At 45.8% G+C, this 25,695-nt stretch overlaps 1 protein-coding gene across 1 annotated transcript; it reads left to right on the top strand.

Annotated features, from left to right (window-relative positions):
- Positions 1-15,314: 15,314 nt before the first annotated feature.
- Positions 15,315-15,698, top strand: LOC137829120 (uncharacterized). The gene has a single exon (XM_068635913.1). It carries the CDS (start codon positions 15,315-15,317, stop codon positions 15,696-15,698), a length of 384 nt encoding a protein of 127 aa, XP_068492014.1.
- The last annotated feature ends 9,997 nt before the right edge of the window (positions 15,699-25,695 follow it).

The raw sequence follows: 25,695 nt of genomic DNA on the forward strand, positions 1-25,695 counted from the left end.
GTGGACTAAGTGGCAGAGAGGTAGGGGGACGATCGCCAAGAGAGGTGATCGGTGGTCAGTAGCCAAGTTACCACCGATCAGATCAGGCGGCAGAGAGGTCGGGGGATAGATCACCCAGAATGGTGATCGGTGGTCAGTAGCCAAGTGACCACCAGCAGACCAGTTCCCAGACTCGCGCCTGGAGGCAGAGCGCGAGTAGCAAATAAACACTGATCAGTCATCGGGTGTATTTTCATCGGGGTCTCGTGTTACACGCAGTTAAACTGGGACTAAGGTTCCCAGCGAGAGCGTTACGCATGGACCTCGCATGAGCACGCCTCAAGGAACCATGCACGAGAGTGGCCTGAGGGAACTAGTAAGCCAGTCAGTGATTGGTGATTCCCTCAACCCACTACGTGCGTGTCATCCAGAAGGGTAAGTCGCCTATACAGAGAGTAACGTTCGGTGAGTGCGCCTAGACCAGCCACACCCGACGTCCACTCCTAAGAATGTGCAATTTACCCGGATAAGAGAAGCATCCTAAGTTACTCCGCAAGGGCGTAGCTTAGGCGGACAAGGAGAGGCGCTAGAGCCCTTCCAGTAAGTGACACGCGTGTGGTTAGATGTGAGTTGCAGGCCTCCACGTGTCACCATCTGAGAGGGGTGCGGTCCAGACAAAAGAGCACTCCGTACCGCTAAAGGTACAGACAGGCGCAGCCAAGCGCAGACATGCGCAGACTCTCACGCTCCCCATTGCTGATTCTGAAGGTACGCTTTCTCTGAAAAGCATGACAGGGTTCTGACACATGCCAGAAAAGCATAACAGAATTCTGTTATGCCCAGAAGCAGGGAAAGAGAGATAAAAGGCAGAATCAGAGTGAGAGTGAGGGGGAGATAGACAAAAAAAAAAAACAGAGCGCAAGTTTTACACACACACATTTTACTAAGTTTCGAGTTTCTGGTGGTTCTGTTGAACTAACTTGATCGTCGGAGTGCAAACGGCCGCTAGAGGCGCCGTCTGTGTATTTTGCAGGTCACATCTTGAAGCCACCTGAGAAGAGAGAGAGAGAGTTCAGAAGGTGGTTCTTCAGGAGACGCAGTCGCGAAGACAGGGCAGAAAGTGTTACGAAGCGATTCACCCACGTTCAAGTTGCCGGCAGGATCATATATATTTTTTCAGAGCCACCACATCAAATTCATCCTTGATGAGGCGAGCGGAGTTGTACTTGGCCCCCAGGAGCAACCCACACAGCTCGCGCTCATAGGGGGCCATAGCTTCGAGGTCCCTGGATTTCTTGAATTCAACTCCAGGAACCCAGTAGAGGGGGTACCCCTCGAGCAGATTTGGACTTTGAGGGGTAGCAGATATCATGTAGAATCTGCCCCTTCCAGTCTTTGAAGGATTGCTGGTACAGGCCCAGGAGCACCCGTCCAGCAACCCCATTCAGGCTAACCCAGGACCTGTCCCCAGGGTTCTTCGCTTCGAAGAAGTAGAGGAACACGTCCACGGAGGCGTTATGCCCGAAATAACTGCAGAGGATCTGAAATGCCCGGATGAAGGCCCAGGCATTTGGATGGAGTTGGCAAGGCGCGACGTTTAACTCCATCATCAGCTCCTTTTCGAAGAAGGTGAAAGGGAGGCGCAGCTTCAACCTCTTGAAGATCGCGGAGTAGATGAAGACGAAGGGCACCCCATTGGTGGCCCTGTCATCCGCGCAGATGGGTATTCCTCGAGGAGGAATGCGGATTTGGATATTGAAGTCATTCTCCCTGTCGATGGAGCAGGAAGGCTCGTCGGGATTGTGGCTTAGCAGGGACGTGAGATGACCCTTGGGCAGCAGGGTGGAGGTTTCAGCGAGCAATGCCAGGGGAGCCCATTCGTAGACCCTGGCGTTGTCATGGAAGGAGGTAGCAACAGGCGGTGGTGGAGCTGGCGCACTCGCAGAAGGCTGTGCACCAGAGGATGGGGCAATAAGGCGCGCAGTTTGTTTCAAGCGAGCCATCGCGAGATAGCTGCAAATGGAAGAAAAACGGAAAAGTCAGAATGAATGGAAGAAAAGGGAAAGGAGAAGGAGATGCCCAGGTGAAAAGAGGAAGAAGAAGAAGGAGAAACCAGAGTGAGAGCGTGAAAAAACCCTAGCGCGGGTTCGAGAGAGGGAAATAGAAAAGATGAATGCATGATAACCAGAATGATAAACGCAATCGGTAAAGATGACCAAAAAGGGGCCAGGGAGAAGAAAAACCATACCTTTGGATGATCGCAAGAGATTTGGCAGCAGAGAATTTGAGGAAAGAAAGGTGCGCAGAGGAAAAGTTCGCAGAGAGTCTGGGAGTCGAATGAAGAAGATGGAGGAATAGTGAAAGAGCGCGCCAATTTGAATAAGAGAAGCGCTAGCGACGCACAACGCTGGCCGTCGATGGGGCCACGTGTCGCGAGATTAAGAGAGGAAGTCCAAACGGTAAAGAAGCAGCACGTGAGGTGGCACGTGAGGCGGCCCCACTTGCCACGTGGACTGAGGGCACGACCACTTAGTCTCTTCGCTGAGAACGAGTTCTCGACTCGAGACTGGGGGGCTTGTGATCCGATCGGTCATCGGTAGTCGATGACGTCAGCAGCAGAGAACCACGTGGACCACTCGCAGGGTGACACGTGGACCAGGTGGCAGAGAGGTCAGGGAGACGATCGCCAAGAGCGGTGATCGGTGGTCAGTAACCAAGTGACCACCGACAGATCAGGCGGCAGAGTGGTCGGGGGACAGATCATCCAGAATGGTGATCGGTGGTCGGTAGCCAAGTGGCCACCAACAGACCAGTTCTCAGACTGACGCCCGAAGGCAGAACGCGAGAAGCAAATAAACACTAATAAACACTGATCAGTCATCGGGTGTATTGTCATCGGGGTCTCGTGTTACACGCAGTTAAACTGGGACTGAGGTTCCCAGCGAGAGCGTTACGCATGGATCTCGCTTGAGCACACCTCAGGGAATTATGCACGAGAGTGGCCTGAGGGAACTAGTAAACCAGTCAGTGATTGGTGATTCCCTCAACCCATTACGTGCGTGGCATCGTGAAGGGTAAGTCGCCTACGCAGAGAGCAACGTTTGGTGAGTGTGCCTAGACCAGCCACATCCGACGTTCTCCTAAGAGTATGCGATTTGCCCAGATAAGAGAAATATCCTAAGTTACTCCGCAAGGGCGTAACTTAGGCACACAAAGAGAAGCGCTAGAGCCCTTCCAGTAAATGACACGTGTGTGGTTAGATGTGAGTTGCAGGCCTTCACGTGTCACCATCTGAGAAGGGTGCGGTCCAGACAAAAGTGCACTCCGTACCACTAAAGGTACAAACAGGCGCAGCCAAGCGCAGAGACGCGCAGACATGCACAGACTCTCACGCTCCCACTGCTGATTCTGAAGGTACGCTTTCTCTGAAAAGCATAACAGGGTTCTGACACATGCCAAAAAAGCATAACAGAATTCTGTTATGCCCAGAAGCAGAGAAAGAGAGATAAAAGAGAGAATCAGGGTGAGAGTGGAGGAGACGAAAAACAGAAAGCAAGAGTTTTTCACACACACTACTAGTTTTCTAATCTTTGGTGGTTCTGTGCACTAACTTGATCGTCGGAGTGCAAACGGCTGCTAGAGGCACCGTCTGTGTGTTTTGCAGGTCACATTTGAAGACATCTGAGAGAAGGTTCTGAGGGTGACTCTGCAGAGAACGCAGTCGCGTAGACAGGACAGAGAGTGCTACGAAGCGATTCCTCCACGTTCGAGTTGCCGGCAGGATCATCTTGGAAATTCAAGAGCCTTTATGTCTAGTCAAAGATCACATGTGTTGACCATGTGTGTTTCTGTTCTTTTTTCTGACGTTTTTTGTGCAGTGCTTGGACCAGTTTGTCATCTTGAAGACTGAAAGCCACAATCACCAAAGGATCAAAGAAAGTATCTGATTTGCTATAAAATCAGTTGCAGTTGTTTTCTTTCACAAAAACAACCAATTGATCCATCTCTTGCAACATCTCTTTCTCTCTTTGTGTGTGAGCCTTTGCCTCTTTTTTCTGCTGTCATGGAGTCCACTCCACCTACATCAAAGAGGATCAAAACAAGGGTTGTAAGGTCAGGAGGGAGGCTTAAGGGCTGGTTTTCATGGGATAATGAGCTTATTGAGAGGTATCGCTTTGAGACAAGCACAAAGGTAATCAACAATCCAAAAGTTGTCTCCTTTGATTGGTTGAAAAGCCAAAACATGGACATTGTGAGAAAGCTTCTCAAGGATCAGTTGCTGAAGAGATTCTTGGAGATGAAGGGAAACATTTATCCAGATTTGATTCGGGTATTCTACACAAGCCTAAAGTTTGAAGGAAACAACCTTGTTTCACATGTTAAAGGTGTAGCCATGGAGATTGCCCATGATGTATGGGCTGCTATAACTAGATTGAAATATGCTGGTCTTAGAATCAATAAAGGCAATCTTGGAGTTGTGGAAGATTTCAACAAGGTCCAATACTACAAAATTTGTTTGAAGAATCAACAAGCACAAGTGAGAACTTGTTCTGTTGGAGGGTTAAAGTTAGATGAAAGGGTGTTAGCTCTCATTGTCACTTGGATCCTAACTCCAAGGGGGAGCAACCATTATGTTTTAATAGAAGAAGATCTTGTTTATATCTACTGCATCATGAAGAAGGTCAAGATCAATTGGATTCATATCATCAAAGAACATATGCAAAAATCCATGAGGTTAAGTGACTACCACTATCCCTATGCTGTTTTAATCTCTAAATTCTTGCTCTATTTTGAAGTAAATCTTGAAGATGAAACCTCTGAGTTGGTTAAATCAACACAAGAAGTGAACAATGGTTCACTAAGCAAGATGGGATTCACTAAGATAAATGGAAGATGGGTGAGCAAAGATGGTGATCATGGTGGTTCATCAAGTGCAGCAGCTGCTGATTTTGATGAAGAAGATCAAGTTGCTGATATGGATATCCACAATGAAGAACAATCTGTAACTAACTTTGATGCTGGAACAAGTGCATGACATCTAAGGGATGAGATTCCTTCTACGTCTTCTTTTGAAAGATACATGGTGGATAGAATTGATGGCTTTGTTGAAAATCAAAGAAATTTCCATGATCTTTGTGTTACAAATTTCCAGAGCATTGACAACAGATTCCAGAGCATGGACACTCGCTTTCAGACCCTGGATGAACAGAATGAAGTTGTTCAGCACCAGATCTTTGAGCTGCAATATGGCAAGGATGACAGGAGAAAAACAACCGGTTGAATGCTCGAAACAACCGATTGTTTTTGCTCTTTAACAATTTAAATGCTATTTCTTTTAAAATTCTATTTTATCTGGAACAATTTCTGTTTTATCTCCTCTTATAGCCTATTTGTGAAGACAAATAGGGTGAGATTTTATGTTGTGTTGTCTTAAGGTCTGCAAACTCTATCTATTTAAGTGATTAATGTTTTTGCTGCTTGCTGCTGCTGATGCTTTATGGTGTGCTGCCTTTTTGGTTGGTTTTTCTGCTGTTTTAGTTAAGCAAAACACAAGATTTATGTGTTATTCTAACCTGCAGCCATAGATGTTGTATATTGCATAAAGTTCTGTTTTGCAGGAACTAATTCAGATTCAAACAAGTCCAACACAAGCAACCAGGGATTTGTCTTCATCAAATAGGGGGAGATTGTTGAATCAAGTGTGATCAAAAGCTTTTAAAATTCCAAATCCTAGTGTTTGATAGAAGGCTAAAGTTGCTTGAAGTTGTTGCTGTGTTTTAGAGTAGGATATGGGTAGTTTATCTTTGTAATCCACTCTATGTTGAATCTAAAGCTTAAGTGTTTTCAAATCTTTTAAGTTTAAAGTGTTTTTCAAGCTAAGTGAAAAACAACCTGTTGTTTTGTCGAAACAACCGATTGTTTTAGTCTTAGGTGTTTTTGAAAAGGTTGAAAATTGTTTTGGTTGATAGACTTGCTATCAAACCAAAACAATCGATTGTTTCTTGAAATTAATTGATTGTTTGTTTGAAAATCTTAACAGAATTTGTTTTGTTAGTTAAGTGTGCTTTAAATGATTTTCAAACTGAATGTGCTCCTGTTTTAAATGCTTTGACCAATATTTGAAAGCTATAAATAGTTTGTTAATGTTTTATAACAAACAAGGAAAGAGAATGATCCTGCCTGTTGACCGGAGCGCTGGAGAATGCCTCGTCAAAGGATCGACGTGCGCGCCGCTTCTCACTTCCGTTCCTCCTCTGGATCTATCTCAAGAACCTGCAAAGAAACGATACGGCGCCGCTGCGGCCGATCGCACTCCGACGCTCAAGTCAGTGACGGTATCACCAAATACTAAGAACTGGAACCGTGCAAATCTCTCTCACAAACAGCTCTGTCACTCGCAAGCGTAAAGTGTATGAACTGAACGTGCGTACCTTAGGAAATCTGTTAGGAACTCTTATATACCTGGTGATTTTCTCTCTCCTGGCAGTTACTGACTTGGACACGTGGCTCGTATCCAACCGTACACGTGCCATCATCTGGAGGCTCCCTGACTTGGCGCTACTTCTACTCTCATTTTGGCTAAGTTACCTATGCATGGTGCTGCCCAGTGCATAGCTAACTCAGGAGTGCGATCCCTACTGAAACTGGCGAGGTAGGGCCTTCATACACCTTCCCTGTGGTCTCGCCGGCCGCCTTCATAATCTGCTTCTCCTTTAACTTCGGCGATGTGCTTGTTCTGGCGATCTCCGACTGCCTGGTCGCTCGAGTCTGCATCCGGCGACTTCGTTCTCAACCTGGCGATCGCCTACTCGGGTAAGCTGGAGATCAGAACACGCCAACTAAACCATCGACGACTACACGTGCCTCCCGACTTCCTTCCCAACTGTCAACCTGGCGCCTTGTCGACACGCCTACACTGTAATAGGATGCCACGTCATCGCATCCGACCACCAGGGCGGTACAGAGAAAAACATATTTGAGTTTTTCAGAGATTGCTTTCAAGATTTGAGTTTTCACCTTTAAGCTTTGATTTTCGCAAGAGAGAGTGGAATAGGATTACATCTGTATTGATTTCAGTTCATTCTGTAACAAGTGTAATTCGTTCTGAATACTTTGTACATTCTGGTGTTGTAAAGCCAAGAAGGGTTGTGTGCTCTTGAGGTTGTCAAGATCAATATTCTTGGTGTGTGCTGAGCCAAAGGAAGTGTGTTTCTTGAGGGGATCAAGGTCACTTCTTTGGTGGTGTTTGTGTGTAATATGTAATTGATTGCCCAGTGGATTCTGGGGACTGGATGTAGCTCTTGGTTTAAGAGTGAACCAGTATAAATTGTTTGTGTATCTCTTTCTTCCCTTAAACTCTTTTAAATTCAGTTGTTATTGTTTTACTTGTATAAACAACCGATTGTTTCGCAGAAACAACCGATTGTTTTTCTAGTACTTTGCTGTTTTATGCTTTATATCTTGGTTAACTGAATTTTTGATCAAGTTTCATTCAAAGAATTTTATTCTACCTTAAAAGTTTTTCGAAAAACCCCTTTAAACAATTCACCCCCCTCTCGTTGAAGGCCATACATTCTAACACTAGACTCATCATCTTGGCTACTATACTCACCCCTCTCTCTTAAGATTATGGTTCGTCTATTTGGGCATTGGGATGCTATATGACCTATACCAAGACACTTAAAGCACTGCATATCTCTATTGTGGGGTTGTGAGGTAGACACATCTTTTCCTACACTTTTGGAAGTTTCTTTGGGTTTATCTTTTGAAAGACTATCCTCCCTTTCTTTTATATACTCTTTCTTGGGATAAGAGTTAGAGTAAGAACTCTCCTTGCGACTTGATCCTTTTCTCAAATTTTGTTGCTCAACTTTTATAGAAAGTTGGATCAAGTCATTCAAGTCCCTATAGGGCAAGAGTTCCACTTTATCCCTTATCTCAAGATTGAGACCACTGAGGAACCTAGCTATGGTGGTGGTTTCTTCCTCCCTAATAGAGGTTTTCATCATGTAAAGCTCCATCTTTTGCCTATACTCCTCTACACTCATGTTCTTTTGTTGGAGTCTTTGGAGCTTGTCCATTAACTCTCTATTGTAGTATGAAGGAATATGGCGGTATCTCAAGGCTCCCCTAAGGTCATTCCAATATTCTATGGGAGTGTTCTTGTGGAGGTGCCTAACTCTCTCTAGGGCTGTCCACCAATACAAAGCATTCCCATGGAAGCTTAAGGTGGCTAGGGGTACTTTCCTCTCTTCACTAACATGGTGGCAAGCAAAAAGTTGTTCTACCTTCATTTCCCAATCTAGATATGTTTCAACATTTTCCTTTCCATAAAAATGAGGTAGGTCTACCCTAGTCTCTTTGTGACTCTCTCTTCTAGTTCTTCTTCGTGCAGGTTGATAATAATCATTAACTCTCAGACTCCCCTCAGCATGTGAGTCACTCGACCTAGAACTAGATGCATGTGATGCATGTGATTTTTTTAAGTTTCTAATGTATTCATCCTTTTCTTTCACAATTTTCAACTCCTCTTTTTTATCTTTTATGATTTGGGCCTCATGTTGCAATTGTCTATGTGATAGTGATTGAAAGTCTTTGGCTAATTGTTTTAAAAGAGATTTTATAGACTTTCTATCACTTTCACTTGGACTAGAAGAATGAGAAGCCATGTTGAAAGTTATGTGTTAGAAGCAATTTACCAAAAGAAAGATAGGTGGAGTATCGTAGGTAGATTCCCAGGAAAGGGAGGTGGATCCCTTGGATCACTTAAGTACCAAGCCTTTCCTAGCCATATTCTATTCCACAATACTTTCACAAACCCTTCTCTAAGTAATTCACTAAGAGCACAATCAAAGAGGAAAACAAAGTTTTATGCAAGAAAACAATGTAAAGCAATAAATCACACAAGAAAATTGCTATCTAGAAAGCTTTAAAACTAGTTGAATCCTAAGGTGAGGCTTCTTGGCACTTTGGAACCTTGAAGACACACTCACCGAATAAAGCGTATTGATCCACTAATTAATCAAAGTTCTTACAAATTACAACTCAAAGAAATACAATGAAATTAGGTCAACAATTTTTTTTTATGCATAAAAATTAAAGTCTTATTCTATGCACTCCTTCACTTCTAGTTCCTTTGTGTATATTTGTGTATTTTTCAAGTGAGGTTGTTGTTGTCCCTTGCTTTGTCTCCTTAGGTTATTCAACCTTGAATCTTTAATCCAGCTCCCTTTTAGTGATATAGCTTTCACCAAAACAACATTTTAGCTCTACTACTCACCAAAGCACATTAGGTCAAGCAAGTTTAAAGCAAAAAAACTTAATTTAAAAATTAGGACTACAACAAAGGGAATTGATATTTGACATGACTTGAAAGAGTATTCAATAAAATTGACAAGAAAAAAATTAAGGCACACAAGAAAAGGTAGCACACAAAGTGGAATCCTATTGAATGGAACTAGAATAGATGAATAAAACCAAAACAGCACTACAAAATTTTTGTGTGTAAATTTTTCACAACTTCCCAAATTTATGCTGGACAGAATACTTCAAAATTGAGCTTTAAATTTTAACCACAAAAACTTCAATGTTTTATCTCAAAATAGGCGTTAGAATTTCACCAAAAAAGTGAGCCAAATAATTGTAATATTTTTTTCAAGATCACTGTCGCATCACCGTTTTTCTAGAGTCAGAATTTTTGCACTCTGTTCGTATTTCATTTATCATTTTTTTGTATTTTGAATTTTGATGTAATTCTTTTTTTTTTCACTTTTTCTCAACACATACAACTACTCAAATCCAAAATTTCAGAATTTTTCACCCACATAATTAATTTCTGGAAAAGATTCCAACCAGCACAGTAATAGTGAAAACAAAGAACTCCTAAACTGGTATTAGAAAACAACAAGGAAACTTCAAAAACACAATGGAAATTATTGGAAAAGAACTTGTATGGAACTAACACACAAGTATGAACTCAAATATGAAAATATAAAAAGCACCAAAGCTTCAAAAACAGAAATATAAACTGCACTCAAAATCAAAATCAAGCAACCAAATAAACAATAAAAGGCACCACTAGCAATTTATGACATTGTAGGATGAACATGACTTTGACAAAACTTGTATGGATTCAAAAATAAAAAAGACTTAACCACAAAAACTTTGCACCGATTAAAACATCAATAAGACTCCGATAAAATTAAAAACAAAAACACCCAACACAAAAATACTCAATGGAACCTAAAAACAGTTTGGAAGCTCAAGAACAACTTGAACCAAAATAAAACCGTACAGCAATTTAAAAACAGCAACACAATTAAAATGACATAAAAAACAGCAAGACAATCAAGGTAAGATGAAAAACACGGATTTGAAGAAAACTCAAAAATAAAATTAAGAGAACACTTATCTCTTGAAGAACCAAAGCTCTAAATACCAAATGATGGGTTGATACCAAAAGATGGGTTGTTCTAAATGGAGATTTGAAAAGAGTGGCGGAAGAAATGGATGCGATGGATAAAGGAGGGCTCATATAGAGCTATGGGTTCCTTGTAGGTGCATGAAAGGTATGGAGAGTGATTGGTTGGGCCATATCACTTGGAGAAAGGTGGAGGTGAAGATCAAAGTGTCTAACCTAGAGAGACTAGAAAAGGAAGTAGAAGCTTGCAATATTTGGCAACATTTTACTCATAAAATTGATCTTACAAAACATGAGCCTAGCACCCTATTATATAGGTGCAAGTCCCTTGGAGAACAAGGAGTAGGATGGGGAATACACAAAAGAGCGGCTGCTAGGGTTTTTGACTAAAGTCAATGGCACATCCTAGGAGCAAAGTTCTAGAATCTATGTTAACTTCTTACTGTTGAACCATGTGGTGTTCAAGCTTTGAAGAATCCAAATCCTTTGAAGGATGTTAAAGCCTTTGTTGTGCTTGTTGTTGTTGTGCTTTTTTAGTTTAGTTCTGGGGTAGTTTGAGTGTTGTAATCCACCTTTAGATTAAATCTAAAGCATAAGCATTCTCAATCTTTTTGAAAGTAAAATGTTTTCAAACTAAGTTAAAACAACCGATTGTTTTGTCGAAACAACCGATTGTTTATACTTAGATGTTTTGAGAAAAGATTGAAAACTGTTTTTCAAATGGTTGAACTATTAGAACCAAAACAACCGATTGATTCGAGGAAACAACTGATTGTTTGTTTTGGGTCCATAACAGAAAAACTGTTTTATCTTTGACTGAGCTTTAAATGATTTAACTGCTTACGCTCCAGTCATTAAATGGTTTGACCAATCTTTTAATGCAATTTAAGAGTTTGTTAAGATTTGATAACAAGCAACATCTTTGAATAAATTCAGAAAAACAGATTTGAGTAACAATCTTTTACAAGATTTTGAAAAGAGTTTTTGAGTTTTTCAAAGAGCTGAGATTGCTTAAAGTTTGTGATTGATCAAAGTGTGTGGAACAGGATTCTGCTTGTATTGATTTCAGATTATCTTCTATAACAAGTGTAATCCTTGTACTTTGTGAAACAAGTTTCGTTTCTGTGTTTGCTGAGATTTGTTGTGTGTTCTTGAGGGGATCAAGATCAACAATCTTAGTGTTGGTGTGTTGGCCAAAAAGAGTGTGTGTCTTGAGGTGAACAAGGTCACTTTCTTGGTTGTGGTGTAAGTGATCAAGGTGTGATTGCTTAGTGAATTTCCTCAGGGTTTCTGAGAAGACTGGATGTAGCTCTGGATTTGGAGTGAACCAGTATAAAAATTTGTGTGCAATCTCTCTATTCCTAACTCTTTAAATTCAGTTTTGTTTGTTATTTGCTGGTATAAACAACCGATTGTTTCTGTGAAACAACCGATTGTTTTTCTGGTACTATTATTTTTTATTGCTGTTTTGGCAAATTGAATTTCTTATCAATTGTTTCTTGAGATAATTTCATTCTTGTTTTAAAAGTTTGCGAAAACCCTCTTTAAACAATTCACCCCCCTCTAGTTTAAAGCCATCCATTCTAACAATTGGCATCAAGAGCTTGGTTCTTGAAAGTTATTCAAGTTGATCCTAAAACTGTTTTTAAAATGGCTGATAGACTACCTTTTGGGGAACGTGCTTCAATTAACACACCACCTCTGTTTTGTGGTTTGAACTACCAATTTTCGAAAGTGAGAATGAAAATATTTATGGAATCACTTGACAAAGGAATTTGGGATGCAATTGAAAATGGTCCTTTTGTCCCAAAGTTTGTGTACCGTCCCGTCCCCGGGCGTTGACCAAAGTCAAAGTCAAAGTCAACATATGGTGGGACCCATCAAGGGGCCCAAGGGGAGGAACTCAACAGGTTGACCGCTTAAGACGTCGCTAGGTGTACGCGTCACCCATGGGAAGGAAAGACCGTGGAGGGGGCGACACTGTGACAGGCCTCAGTACCTCAGAACAGTAATGAAGAGAAGAGAAAGGTGGCTTCAAGGCCATAGTTCTAGTACCAGTAGGGGGTAACCTGACTCGTGAAGTACCCACGCCACCGCTGGGAGACCCTGGGACAGATACGACCCATGAGAGGGCCACGCCCAGGGGAAAACCACGTGCATGGTACGAGAGAAAGGTAGATATGCTCCAAGGACGAGTGACTAGAGGTTGGGGCGCATGAGTTGGCACCCAGAAAGTCACCCCCTTGCGCCAGATGCACTCCAAGGAGGAGGACTTACACGATGGATTATCCCTAAGTTGGGTTACGATGCTGTAAGGCCCTCCACGAAGAGTAGCGATCATGTCAGAATAACACATAGCAGAAAGCATTGAAACATCATGGTATATCAGTTTCCCTGAAAGTTTGCTAAGGTACGCATTAATTTAGTTTATGTTTCGAACGCTTTAAAGCACTTTAAATGATTTAAACGCGTTGAACGTTTTTATACACTTTAAATGCGCTTTAAGACGCTTTAAATGCTGGAGGTGTTTAAAAGGGGCTTTAGACGTTTGAGACGGGGATCCGATTTTGGACCTAATTCTCGCAGTTTCACACACACAGAGAAACCCTAGTTGTCTGGTTGGCGCACCCACTGTACGCACAGGCAGTTAGGGCCAAAAGCACTAGTTATTCAGTTACTCAGTTTTTTGGACCACCTTCAGAGCGTCTGTTCACGGTGTTCCGATACGGAGGTGTGTCCCTTTGATGTTTCTCGCTAGCTGACTTGATCGTCGGAGTGCAAACGGCCGTGAGGGCGCCCCTTTGTCCATTTCTTTTCAGGTACTCACAGACGGAGCAGAATGAAGGTGCCCTAGCTCGCGAGGACAAGCCACGCACAAAGACGCATCCGGTCAACTGGCGGGAACATTTGGCGCCCACCGTGGGGCCGATTTAAAACATCAATCCCATCACAAGTACAGTCCACCAGTTCCAGTTCCCAAGTTGCTCGACAGTTGGGAAGGTTTCCATAAACCGCAAAAATGAGGCCCGCAGGCGCTAGGAGTGAAGAGGTGACCATGCAGCAGCTCATGGGTATGATGCAGGGATTGCAAGAAGCAATGGCAGCGTCAAAAGTGGAGCAAGAGCACATGCACGCGGAGCTCGCGGCATCTCAGACGAGAAATGAAGAGCTCCACCGCACAAATGAGGAGCTGCATCGCGCAAATAAGGAGTTGCGCCGTGGAGGGCACCACAATTTAGAGCATCACGACATAAGTGAGCCTGAGCAGTTTATTCCACCAAGGGGGTTTTCCGCGTCGTTCTCACAAACAATACTGGAGATAAAGAGGAAGGGGGGAGTGGTCATGGTGGTTGAACGACCACCCATTTCAGATACCCCGATGGAGGTAGGGCCCTTGGGAGCCAGACCCACAGGGGCGACGCCTAGAGAATATTCGCCCATAGAGGAAAGAGGTGGCGACGCCTCGCCGATGGAGGAGGTATCCGAGGGGGACTCGCCCATGCAGAAAGTAGCAGAGGGGGCCTCGCTTGGAGAAGCCAACGAGGCGGCGACTATAAAAGAAGGTAGCGGGGACCAACCAGAGAACAACGTGGTGGAGAGACAGATTGGCGGGAGGATATTCAAGCTAGGGCGCTTGTTGAGCTAGGAGGAATAGGATGCAGTAGCAACAATGATTGTGCACCATCTAGATGCGTTCGCATGGTCCGCCTCCGACATGCCAGGCATCGACCCAGACTTTTTGTGCCACCACCTCACCATGGACGCCAAGGTCCGTCCTATACGACAGAGGAGGAGGAAGTTCAACGAGGAAAGGCGCCTCGTGGTAAAGGAGGAGACGCACAAATTATTAAGTCCTGGCCACATCAGGGAGATACAATATCCTGAGTGGCTGGCCAACGTCGTCCTGGTGAAGAAAGCAAATGGGAACTGGAGAATGTGCGTTGACTTCACAGATTTGAACAAGGCGTGTCACCTACTATTATAAGGTGATGTCATTTGGGTTGAAGAATGCAGGCGCCACCTACCAAAGGCTAATGGACAAGGTCCTTGCACCTATGCTGGGAAGGAACGTGCAGGCCTATGTAGATGACATGGTGGTGACTTCGCACGAGAAAGGGCAGCACGCAGCGGATCTGGAAGAGTTGTTTGCTACCATATCAAAGTACCGCCTCAAATTAAACCCAGAAAAGTGCGTTTTTGGCGTGGAAGCAGGGAAGTTCTTGGGATTTATGCTCACTGAGAGGGGAATAGAGGCGAACCCTGATAAGTGTGCAGCTATCATCGCCATGAGGAGCCCAGCCTCAGTTAAAGAAGTTCAGCAATTGACTGGGAGGATGGCGGCCCTGTCAAGGTTTGTGTCTGCTGGAGGGGAGAAGGGCCACCCTTAGTTCCAGTGCTTAAAGAGGAATAGCCGTTTTGCATGGACAGATGAGTGTGAAGCAACATTCCTCAAGTTAAAGGAGTACCTAGCGACGCCACCTGTACTTTGCAAACACGGGCTGGCGTCCCCCTTCGATTATACTTTGCAGTAACAGAATGGGCCATCAGCTCTGTGCTGGTTCAGGAGCAAGACCAAGTGCAGAGGCCCATTTACTTCGTAAGCAAGGCCTTGCAAGGCCCAAAATTGAGGTACCAGTCACTGGAGAAGGCGACATTAGCAGTGGTGTTCTCAGCCAGAAGGCTCCGCCATTATTTTCACAGTGGTGGTGATGATGAATCTCCCCATCTAGAAAGTACTTCAGAAGCCGGATGTAGCTAGGAGGATGGTTCGTTAGGCAGTGGAGCTGTCAGAGTTTGACATCCAGTATGAACCCAGGGGGTCCATCAAAGGGCAAGTTTATGCAGATTCGTGGTAGAGCTCTCACCAGAAGGAGACCCTCAGGGGGTGGAGTTAGGATCACAATGGATGCTCTCAATGGATGGGTCTTCCAACCAGCAGGGGAGTGGCGCTGGAATAATCTTGGAGGGGCCTAACGGAGTGTTGATCGAGCAAGCCCTACGCTTCGCCTTCAAAGCAAGCAATAACCAAGCGAAGTACGAGGCGCTGATTGCGGGGATGCTGTTGGCCAAAGAAAAGGGCGCTCAAAGCCTCTTGGCGAAGAGTGATTCCCAGTTGGTCACAGGACAAGTAACAGGGGAGTACCAGGAAAAGGATCCGCAGATGGCTGCGTACTTGAGGTACGTCGAAATGTTGAAGGGAGCCTTCGCTACGTTAGAGCTGGTGCATGTCCTTAGAGAACAAAATGCCAGAGCTGACCTGTTTGCCAAGATGGCCAGCTCAGGCAAGGGGGGAAGGTAGAGGACAGTCATCCAAGAGACCCTCAAAACGCCGCGAAAGTTCATGGCGGACAACAGGGTGGATGTCCTTCACATTAGCGCGGCAAGAGGAAAGCCAAGGAGCCATCGGTCTTTGATTCAAGATACGGCGAGGGCACCCCACATGATATGATTCCAATTGCAAGATATAGATGATTCTTTGACATTTTATGGAATCAACTTGAGTTGGAGAATGAAGAGGCACTTTTATAGAAATGGATCAATGTTCTATGTTTCAAGAACTCACCAAAACTTGCGCCAAACACCAAAACTCCCATGGAAGTTCCATTTCTTGTCAATTGAACCGATTAAAAGATGAAGGAAAGCAAATGAACCGATTAAATTGCTTAAGAAATGAAAGGAACCAATTGAAATGCTTCACAAATGAAATGCACCAAACAAAAGCAAGGAAGAAAGAAGATGAACCGATTGAAACATGAAACTAAGCAAGAACACCGAATAGAAAGCAAGAAAGGAACTTAAGACATGTTTTGAAGTTCATATAGGCACGGATATGGAATGAGAAGATGGAGAAGAAAGAAAACTTATGTGGTTGTAGTTCTTGGTTGATGAACACGCCACTTGAAGTGTGAAAGCTCCAAGATAAGTGTGAATTGCAGCCACTTGAGGGAACCAAGGCTCTCAAAATGAGACTAGGAAGAGGAGAAGGCAAGTTCTCACTACACTTGATCCTGCCTGTTGACCAGAACGCTGGAAACTGCCTCGTCAAAGGATCGACGTGTGCACCGCTTCAAACCTCCGTTCTTCTTCGATATCCACCTCAAGAACCTGCAAAGGAACAGAGCGGCGTCGCTGCGGCCGATCGCACTCCAACGCCCAAGTCAGTGACCGAATCACCAAATACTAAGAGAAAACTAAGAACAGGAACCGTGCAAATTCTCTCTCACAATAAGCTCTATAACTCGCAAGCGTAAAGAGTGTAATATGAACGCGCGTACCTCAGAAAGTTCGTTGAGAACTCTTATATACCTGGTCACTTTCTCTCTCCTGGCAGTTACAGACCTGGACACGTGGCTCGCATCCAGTCGTACACGTGCCGCCATCTGGAGCCTCCTTGACTTGGGCGCTGCTTCAGACTCCCTTTTTGGCTAAGTTACTTATGCATGGTACTGCCCAGTGCATAGCTAACTTGGGAGTGCGATCTCTGCTGGAACGGGCGAGTTAGGGTGCTCTCGTACACCTTCCCTGTGGTCTCGCCGGCCGCCTTCATAATCTGCACCACCTTCATCTTCGGCGATGTGCTTGTTCTGGCGATCTCCAATCACTTGGTCGCCTGAGTTTACCATCTGGCGACTTCATCTTCAACTGGGCGATCGCCTGGTATGCTGGAGATCGGAGCACGCCAACTTAATAACTGGCGATTACACGAACCCCCCGACTTCCTTCCCTTCTGCAACTCTGGCGCCTTGTCCACACGCCTACTATGTGGCTTGGTGCCACGTCATCACTTCCGACTACCAGGGCGGTACAACACTAAATCACCAATTTGGGAGAGTTTGATACTACAAATTCCAATTCTCCATTATGAAGGACCCAAGCCCTCCTTTTATAGGAGCAAGGGCCGGTCATTAGCTTTACAAAGCTTGTATCCTAAGCTACTCAAAAGTCTCCTAAGCTACCGCCTCTCCTAAGCTAACGCCTAAGCTTCTAGAATTTTCTAAGCTAAAGCCTAAAGATGCTTTTACAAAAGAGGTGTCTAATGTTTCCCTCTAAGCACCTTTCTATTTAAACATTCTACTTTTTATACAGGAGACACTATAAAAAGAGAAACCAATCTACCACTACTTCCTAATTCCTTAAACTTGCTCCTTGTAAGCCTTTGAGGTAAGGTAGTGTCTCCTTGAGCTTCTTCAACTTCGGCCTCTACCTCCTTTTGTCCTTGATCTTTGGCCTCTATTTCCTTTTGAGCTTGATCTCCATCACTGCATCAGCACCTACGCGGCATCGCCCAAAGGAGAAAAGGGCGTGCATGTATGCGCCTTGGAGGAAGGCGACACGTGGATGACGCCTTATAGGCGATACATTGCAGATGGAATTCTTCCAGCAGAGCCTGGATAAGGGAAAAAGATAAAGAAGAACTCTACAAGGTACACCCTCGTTGATGGAGTGCTATTTAGGCATGGGTTCACGCACCCAATCCTGACATGTGTGAGTGGGGATGAGTGTATGAGGATCATGTCAGAGCTTCACGAGGGGATTTGTGGAAGCCACGTGGGGCGAAGATTATTAGCTTCCAAGGTGATTCGTGCAGGGTTTTATTGGCTGTCAGTAAGGGAAGATTGTGTAAGATACGCCCAGCGATGCAAGCAATGCCAAATGCATGCAGACTGGCATAAGGCATCTCCAGAGGAGCTGAGATCGATTTACAGCCCATGGCCTTTCCGTGCATGGGGAATTGATATTCTGGGGCCTTTTCCCCTGGCAATAAAGTAGATGAAGTATTTGATAGTCGCCATCGAGTACTTCACGAAGTGGATAGAGGCAGAACCAGTGGCACAGATCACTGCACACAAAGTACAACACTTTGTTTGGAAGAACATTGTGTGTCGTTTCGGGGTGCCAAGGCGTCTCATATCAGATAATGGCACTCAGTTTGCGAGCCAACAGTTGGGGAAGTTGTGTGCAGAAGTGGGAATCAAACAGGTGTTCGCATCAGCCGAACACCCCCAGACGAATGGACAGGTAGAGTCAACAAATAGAGTTTCGCTGAGGGGATTGAAGCGAAGACTTGAGAAGGCTAAAGGGGCGTGGGCAGAAGAAGTACCAAGGATCGTGTGGGCTTACCACACCACGCCTCAATCTTCCACCATGGAGATGCCATTCAGCCTAGTATACGGGTCAGATGCCATGATCCTAGTAGAGATTCACGAGAGTTCTCCACATTTCCTAAGCTTTGTGACAAAAGAATCCAATGAGGAAAGAAGGGTAAATCTAGACCTATTGGACGAGGCCAGAGAGGAAGAAAGGATAAAGGCTGAAGCCGTGAAGAGAAGAGTAGAGCATCAGTACAACTCTAAGGTGAAGTTGCGGCAGTTCCAAGTTGGCGACCTGGTCATAAGGAAGGCTCATCCTTACGAGTTGGAGAACAAGTTGTCTCCCAAGTGGACCGGACCCTTCAGAGTAACCAAAGCCAAGGGAAACAGTTCGTAGAATCAAGAGACTCTAGAGGGGAGCACCATCCCACGCAGCTGGAATGCGGCAAATTTAAAGTTTTATTTCAGTTGAATTGTAACAAGGACACTCTTTTTCCCTCTAAGGGCTTTTTTAATGAGGTCACCCGAATAAAGGAAAAGAGGTTCAAGAAAACTATGTCTCAGCTTTTCCCTCTCACGCGATGTAAGATCAAAGATTAGAGAAACTCAAGTCAAAAAATCAAGGTATCGCCAGGTGTGGGCGTCGCCAAGAGGAGGCGTCGCCAGGATGGGGAGTCGCTAGGGTGAGGCGTCGCCAAGAAGAGGTGTCGCCAAAGATAAGGTGCCGCCCAGACAAGCATCCACCAAGAAGAGTTGCCAAGATGAGGCGTCGCCAAGTTAAGACGTCGCCCGGTGTAGGCGCCGCCAGGAAAGGAAGCAAACATCAAAATTCAGAGCAAGTAGCTGGAGCGCATGCTCATACCCATAGATCAAGACGACAGGTATGTTGAGATATAAGTTGAAATCCGGGCGCCTAGTCCTTGAGTAGGGGTTAAGGGATTCCTTCGAGACGCCCCCTCCTCATGTATGAATAGCTAGCCGCGGTGTCTGATGTTTAGACACCTCGCGAGGAAGTGGCGGGGGGTGTTTGCTTTGAGCGTGGGCATCAAGGGCTAAGTTGCCTTGGTGTTTTAGACACCCGATGGATGATACGGCGTTGTTGTATAGGCCTCTTCATGGGCGTGGGCACCAAAGCGCGATTTTTGCCCCAGGTGTTTAGACACGTTGAGGACACCCAGAGCAGGTCTCTCCTCGAGCGTGGACACCCAGTGCAGGTGAGATAAGCCCTCTGCGCCTTTGAGCGATGTTGAGGCCATAGAAGAGATAAGTCCTCCTCGCCCTTGAGCGACATTGAGGCACCAGAGATGAACAGATAAAGTCCTCCCTCGCCCTCGAGCGACGTCGAGGCCCCAGAATGAACAGATACGCCCTCTGCGCTTTTGAGCGATGTTGAGGCCATAGATGAGATCAAATCCTCCTTTGCCTTTGGGCAATGACGAGGCAGGCGATGCCTTTATGAGGAAGATCCCTCGCAGATACGAAGGCCAAGTGGAGTCTAAGTAAAAGACCAGGGGGAGAGTATGCATCGCGACACAGAAGGTAAGAGTAAGAGAGAAGGTCGCGTGCTACCTAAAGAGTCATAGTCAAAGCGTTGAAGAAATGTAGGGGTAATAACGCATTCAATTTAGCAAAGAAAGCGGTATAGCATAGAAACTGAAGGTACCCGGGGATGTAAAGATAAAGCTCGAATAATCTTTTAAATAAGATTAAATGTCAGAGTCACAGATAAAGTTTAGAGTATTGTAAAATGTTAGAAGATACAAGTTTACAAAATGAAGATTAATGAAATGAAGCTCAATCCCCAAGGTCGAGGGGCACCACCTTCCCGTTGACAATATGATTGCCAGGGTCACAGTTGGAGGTGTTGATCCCTGGGTTCTCACATGTAGCTTGGGCCAGAGCCTCCTTGAACCCCTCGTCGAAGGTGTCGGCCATGTCGTCAAGGAGTTCCTTGTTGGACTTCTCCAGCTCCTCGACCTTGGAGTTTTGGGAGACTAGCTGCTAGTCTAGAAATTCCTTCTCCACCTCTCGCTTGAGGCCCTGAAGGGTTTGCATCTCGATGGCTTTGGTTTTTGCTTGTGCGCGCCAGTCGAGTGCAATAGCGAGGAAGCCCCCGTATAGTAGGGCATGCCTTCCTTCTTAGCCTCGCCAAAAGAACTCCCCGACGACCTCTCATTGAACCCCCTCATTAGTTGCACGATCGTCGGGGGAATCGTCAAGACCTCTGGGGCGGAAGCTTGTGCAGCAGTTTGTGTTGGTGGGAGCGCGGACTCTGCCCCCTCCTCTTGGCCCATTTGTGGTGGAGGAGATGTGGCACTGGAAAGGTTGTCCCTCAGCGACTCTCCATGTTGGGGGGAGGGAGATCGTGAAGAGATGACCCTGTTGGTCCTCCTCCTCTTGAAGACCTGCCCCTCGCCAGAGTCTTCGTCATCAGAGGGGGCCACAAGGACACCCTTGCCCTTGTCCAGGGGGGCTGGGGTGAGATTGGCAGCCACAGCCAGGGGGACTGCAGCGATTGGTGGGGGTGAGTTAAGTGTTTGGAGAGAATTGGGAGAATTGGGTGTTTGGGCGGTGTGTGGTGTTGGTGATGGAGGACGGTTGGACTCAGTGATAGGGGTGCTGGAGGCGCCGGCCTTCGCAGATGTTGCCTTGGGGTGATCCCTCAAGGTCTTGGCCAGTGAAATTCGCCTCGAGGAGTCCATTACCGATGCTGCACCAGGCAAACAAGAGAGCAAGGGTTAGAGCTAACACCAGTTAAACGAGAAGGCACATATAGCACATACGGAAATTGGGCAGATAAGCAGCACACACATCAATCAGAGAAAACACATCAAGAGGCGAATGTAAAGAAGACAAGTAGGGGTGTAGATTTTCCTACCAAAGTACCCACAAAGGGCGTCCGCGTTAAACTTGCAAGCTATGAGTTTCACGGTGCTGAAGACGACTCCCAGGCTGGCCAAAGCCACGCATACCTCTCTATCAGCAGAGGTCAGTTCATCCAAAGATTTGGGCTTAAGCAGCTTTGGCTTCTCCGCCCAATACAAGGGGAAGCCATCCAGGGGTCGTGTTTGGTGCAACACACCCTGAAGAATTGGCCTTTCCACCCATTGTACGAGTTCTGGAAAAGGGTGAGGAGTATCCTGCCAGCGACTCTGGAAAAGCTTACCGAAAGGCTTTTCCCTTGCTTCTTCACTTCAAAGAAATGAAGGAAGACGTCCACGAAGGGCAGAATGCCCAAGTACCCGCACAGAATCTCGAAGGCCCTGATGAATGCCCAGCTGTTGGGGTGTAGCTGGGCAGGGGCTGTGTTGATTTCGGTAAGCAGCTCCCTTTTGAAGTTTGTAAAAGGAAGGCGCAGACCGACGCGCTTGAGCACTATTTGATAAAGGAAGAAAAAGGGTTTCCCACCGTTGGACCTATCGAACACACACAGGCTCCCCGGGGGTGCCATGACGAACGAAGACGTGGGAGTCGTGGACGCTATAGAAAGCATTGAAATTGTATAACCGTGGGTCGCCAATATGGTCCTCCACGTCTCCAACAGTTGTTAGGGTTGTGCACTCGGCTAGGAGTTCATCAGAGGCCCAGGGATACTGAGCCTTATAGTTGACCCCGGGGGGAGGAGGATTGGCCGTCGTTTCAGTACGTACCATAGTTGATGAAAAATCTGAAGAAGGAAGGACAAAGCAAAGGCTTAGCAAGTTCAAAGAAGCAAATGGGACGAAACTCTAAGAGGACTCCTACCCACGCGAGAAATCTAGAAAAGAGGAAAGAATGAAGAGATGTGGAGGAGAGGAGAAGAACACAAGAAATGCAAGGAAAATAAACAGGCCCAGGCTGTTATATCAGTACGAAAGTTAAAGGGAGAGCCATTGAAGGAGAAAAATCATACCTTTCGAGTATCTGGGTATTCGAAGATCGAAAGGGCGAGAGAGAGCGAAGGTTGCAGAGAAAGTTTGGGAAGATGAACAGTGGAGAGAATGCGAAGAGTGAATGAAACAGTGGTTTGGAGTGCGCGTTTTTTAAAGATCTAACGTTAACTTGAGGAGTGCGAGAGGCGTTAAGTGATGGCCGTGCGATCAAGCCACGTGTCAAGAGATTAAATCATAACTTAAAGTGTCACATCCTCAACGTAGAGAATGTCGGGTCAGACGCTCAAAGAGCGTCACGTCAACTGATCAAGGGAATGTCACGTCAGCAGGGATGCCACGTGGTTGCGAGGGCGTGGCCTTAGTCTTTTTGCATAAACAAGTGTCAACTCAAGACTGGGGGGGCTTGTGTAACGTCCCGTCCCCGGGCTTTGACCAAAGTCAAAGTCAAAGTCAGAGTCAACATATGGTGGGACCCCTCAAGGGGCCCAAGGGGAGGAAGTCAACAGGTTGACCGCTTAAGGCGTCGCCAGGTGTAGGCGTCGCCAAGATGATGCGTCGCCAAGGTGATGCGTCACCAAGATGAGGCGTCGCTAAGGTGAGGCGTCGCCAAGATGAGGTGTCGCCAGGTGTAGGCGTCGCCAGGTTAAGGCATCGCTGGTGCCACCCCCCGATACCCATGGGAAGGAAAGACCGTGGAGGGGGCGACACCGTGAGAGGCCTCAGTACCTCAGAACAGTAATGAAGAGAAGAGAAAGGTGGCTTCAAGGCCATAGTTCTAGTACCAGTAGGGGGTAACCTGACTCGTGAAGTACCCACGCCACCGCTGGGAGACCCTGGGACAGATACGACCCATGAGAGGGCCACGCCCAGGGGAAAACCACGTGCATGGTACGAGAGAAAGGTAGATACGCTCCCAGGATGAGTGACTAGAGGTTGGGGCGCATGAGTTGGCACCCAGAAAGTCACCCCTTGCGCCAGATGCACTCCAAGGAGGAGGACTTACACGATGGATTATCCCTAAGTTGGGTTACGATGCTGTAAGGCCCTCCACGAAGAGTAGCGATCAAGTCAAAAGAACACATAGCAGAAAGCATTGAAACATCATGGTATATTAGTTTCCTTGAAAGTTTGTTAAGGTACGCATTAATTTAGTTTATGTTTCGAACGCTTTAAAGCACTTTAAATGCTTTAAACGTTTTAAACGCGTTGAACGTTTTTATACGCTTTAAATGCGCTTTAAGACGCTTTAAATGCTGGAGGTGTTTAAAAGGGGCTTTAGACGTTTGAGACGGGGATCCGAGTTTGGACCTACTTCTTGCAGTTTTTCACACACAGAGAATCCAAGTTAAAAGACTATGTTTTAGCCCTTCAACATACAGTACATTCTCAATAGTGGTTGAGTCTTTAGTACCAACATCTCATCTTCCAAGAATTTTTCCTCTATTGTTGTCCCCATATGTTACATGCCCTTCAGCTTTGAGTTTCAGATTTATGAACTGGGTCACATCACCAGTCATGTGCTTTGAGCAGCCACTGTCCAGGTACCACTGATTTTTCCTGCTGTTTCACTGCAAAAAAACAGATTTAGCATATATGCTACCCCTTTTAGTCTAGGGTCCAGCATGATTAATACCTTTCCTTAGGAAGCCATTTGGCCAATCCTTTAGGAACAGGGTACCTTCTGGCTTTACATGTTCTAGACATATGACCAGACTTCATACAGTAAAAACATGTTGCAGTATGCATTGGTTTTGAACAACTAAAAGAAGAAAAACCTGTTTTGGAAGGAACAAAAAAACTGGATAACTTTTTCACATTGCTTTTCATTTCAGAATTATATCCTAGACCATTTTTGTTAAAAACAGCATTCTGTGAACCTAATAAAGTTTCAAGATTTCCTCTTCCTTTGGTGAAATTTGAAAGTGTTTTTAACAAATATTCAACCTGTTTATCCAGCTTCTTACAATTATCACAGGTTTTTATTGATGCATGCAAACAAGTTAATTCAAGGCTAACCAATTCAGTTTTAGCTTTGTTCAGTTCTTCTTTAAGGGCTTTGACCTTAGGTTCAAGTACCCTATTTACTCTATTCAATCTTGTACCGTCCCGTATACGGGCGTTGACTAAGTCAAGGTCAAAGTCAACGACTGGAGAGTCAAAGTCAACGCAAGGTGTCGCCTAGGTGGAGAGACGCCAAGAGGAAGCGTCGCCAAGGCAAGGCGTCGCCTAGGTGAAGGCGTCGCCCAACCAGGGCATCGCCAGATCAAACAGTGCTGAAACAAGGCAATCACAATGTGGTTCCCCGATACCCATGGGTAGGAAAGACCATGGAGGGAGCGACGCCGTGGGAAGGCCTCAGGTCCCGATAGCACGGGGTAGCGATAAAGAGAAGGAAAAGGTGGCTTCAAGGCCATAGTGAAAGCATCAGTGTAGGGCAGCCTGACTCGTGAGGTACCCCTGCCGCCCCAGAGACGCCTTCGGGACAGATACGACCCAAGAGGAAGGTCACGCCCAGGGTAACCGGGTGCAGGGTACGAGAGGAAGGCAGATACGCTCTCAGAGTAGGTGACTAGATGATTGGGGGCATGAGTTGGCACCCAAAAAGTCACCCCTAGCGCAGTAGCACTCCCAAGCAGGAGGACTCACACGTAGAAACGTCCCCAGGTGGGCAGAAACGCCCCAGATGGGGTCATGGCGTCGTGAGGCCCTCCACGTGTACGACAGCCATGTCAGAATAGAAACACCCTCTAGTCAGGTGCCAGGTAATTAAAGTCATTCAATACAGTTTCCGTTTCGAGCGTTCAGGTACTATGATGGCTCCCAAGCGTTTCAACGTCTAAAATGCGCTACGTTTTCTAATTAAACGCTTTAATGGGTGCGTTACGTTTGTGATTAAAAGCGCTTTAAGGCGCTTTAAATGCTTGGGAGGTTTAAATAGCGTGGGGAATGTTGGAAACGGGGTTGGAACTGTTGGCAAATTTACGGGAACTCTCTGGTTGTTTGCTCGTGCTTCAAGGTTACGTACAAGTGACTGGGGAACATTTTTGCCTGAAGGAGACAATACACAGTTATTTTTTACCACCTTCAGAGTGCCATACGCGGTGCTCAGAGACGTAGGTGAACAGTTTTGGTGTTTGTTGCTGGCTGACTTGAGCGTCGGAGTGCAAACGGCCGCTAGGGCGCCTCTTTGTCCTCTTTTTTGCAGGAATCCACAGAGAACCAGTGGGAAGGAGTCCCTAGCTGACGGTTGAGGTCGTGCACGAAGACGTCCCGGTCAACCGGACGGAACATTTGGCGCCCACCGTGGGGCCGATATAAAACATCAGTCCCATCA

This window comes from Phaseolus vulgaris, chromosome 7 (genome assembly GCF_000499845.2).
Source record: "Phaseolus vulgaris cultivar G19833 chromosome 7, P. vulgaris v2.0, whole genome shotgun sequence".
Taxonomy (NCBI): domain Eukaryota; kingdom Viridiplantae; phylum Streptophyta; class Magnoliopsida; order Fabales; family Fabaceae; genus Phaseolus; species Phaseolus vulgaris.

Bases quoted from the DNA above. Each gene is read 5' to 3' on its own strand.
- LOC137829120 (XM_068635913.1), top strand. From the start codon at position 15,315: ATGGATGGGTCTTCCAACCAGCAGGGGAGTGGCGCTGGAATAATCTTG.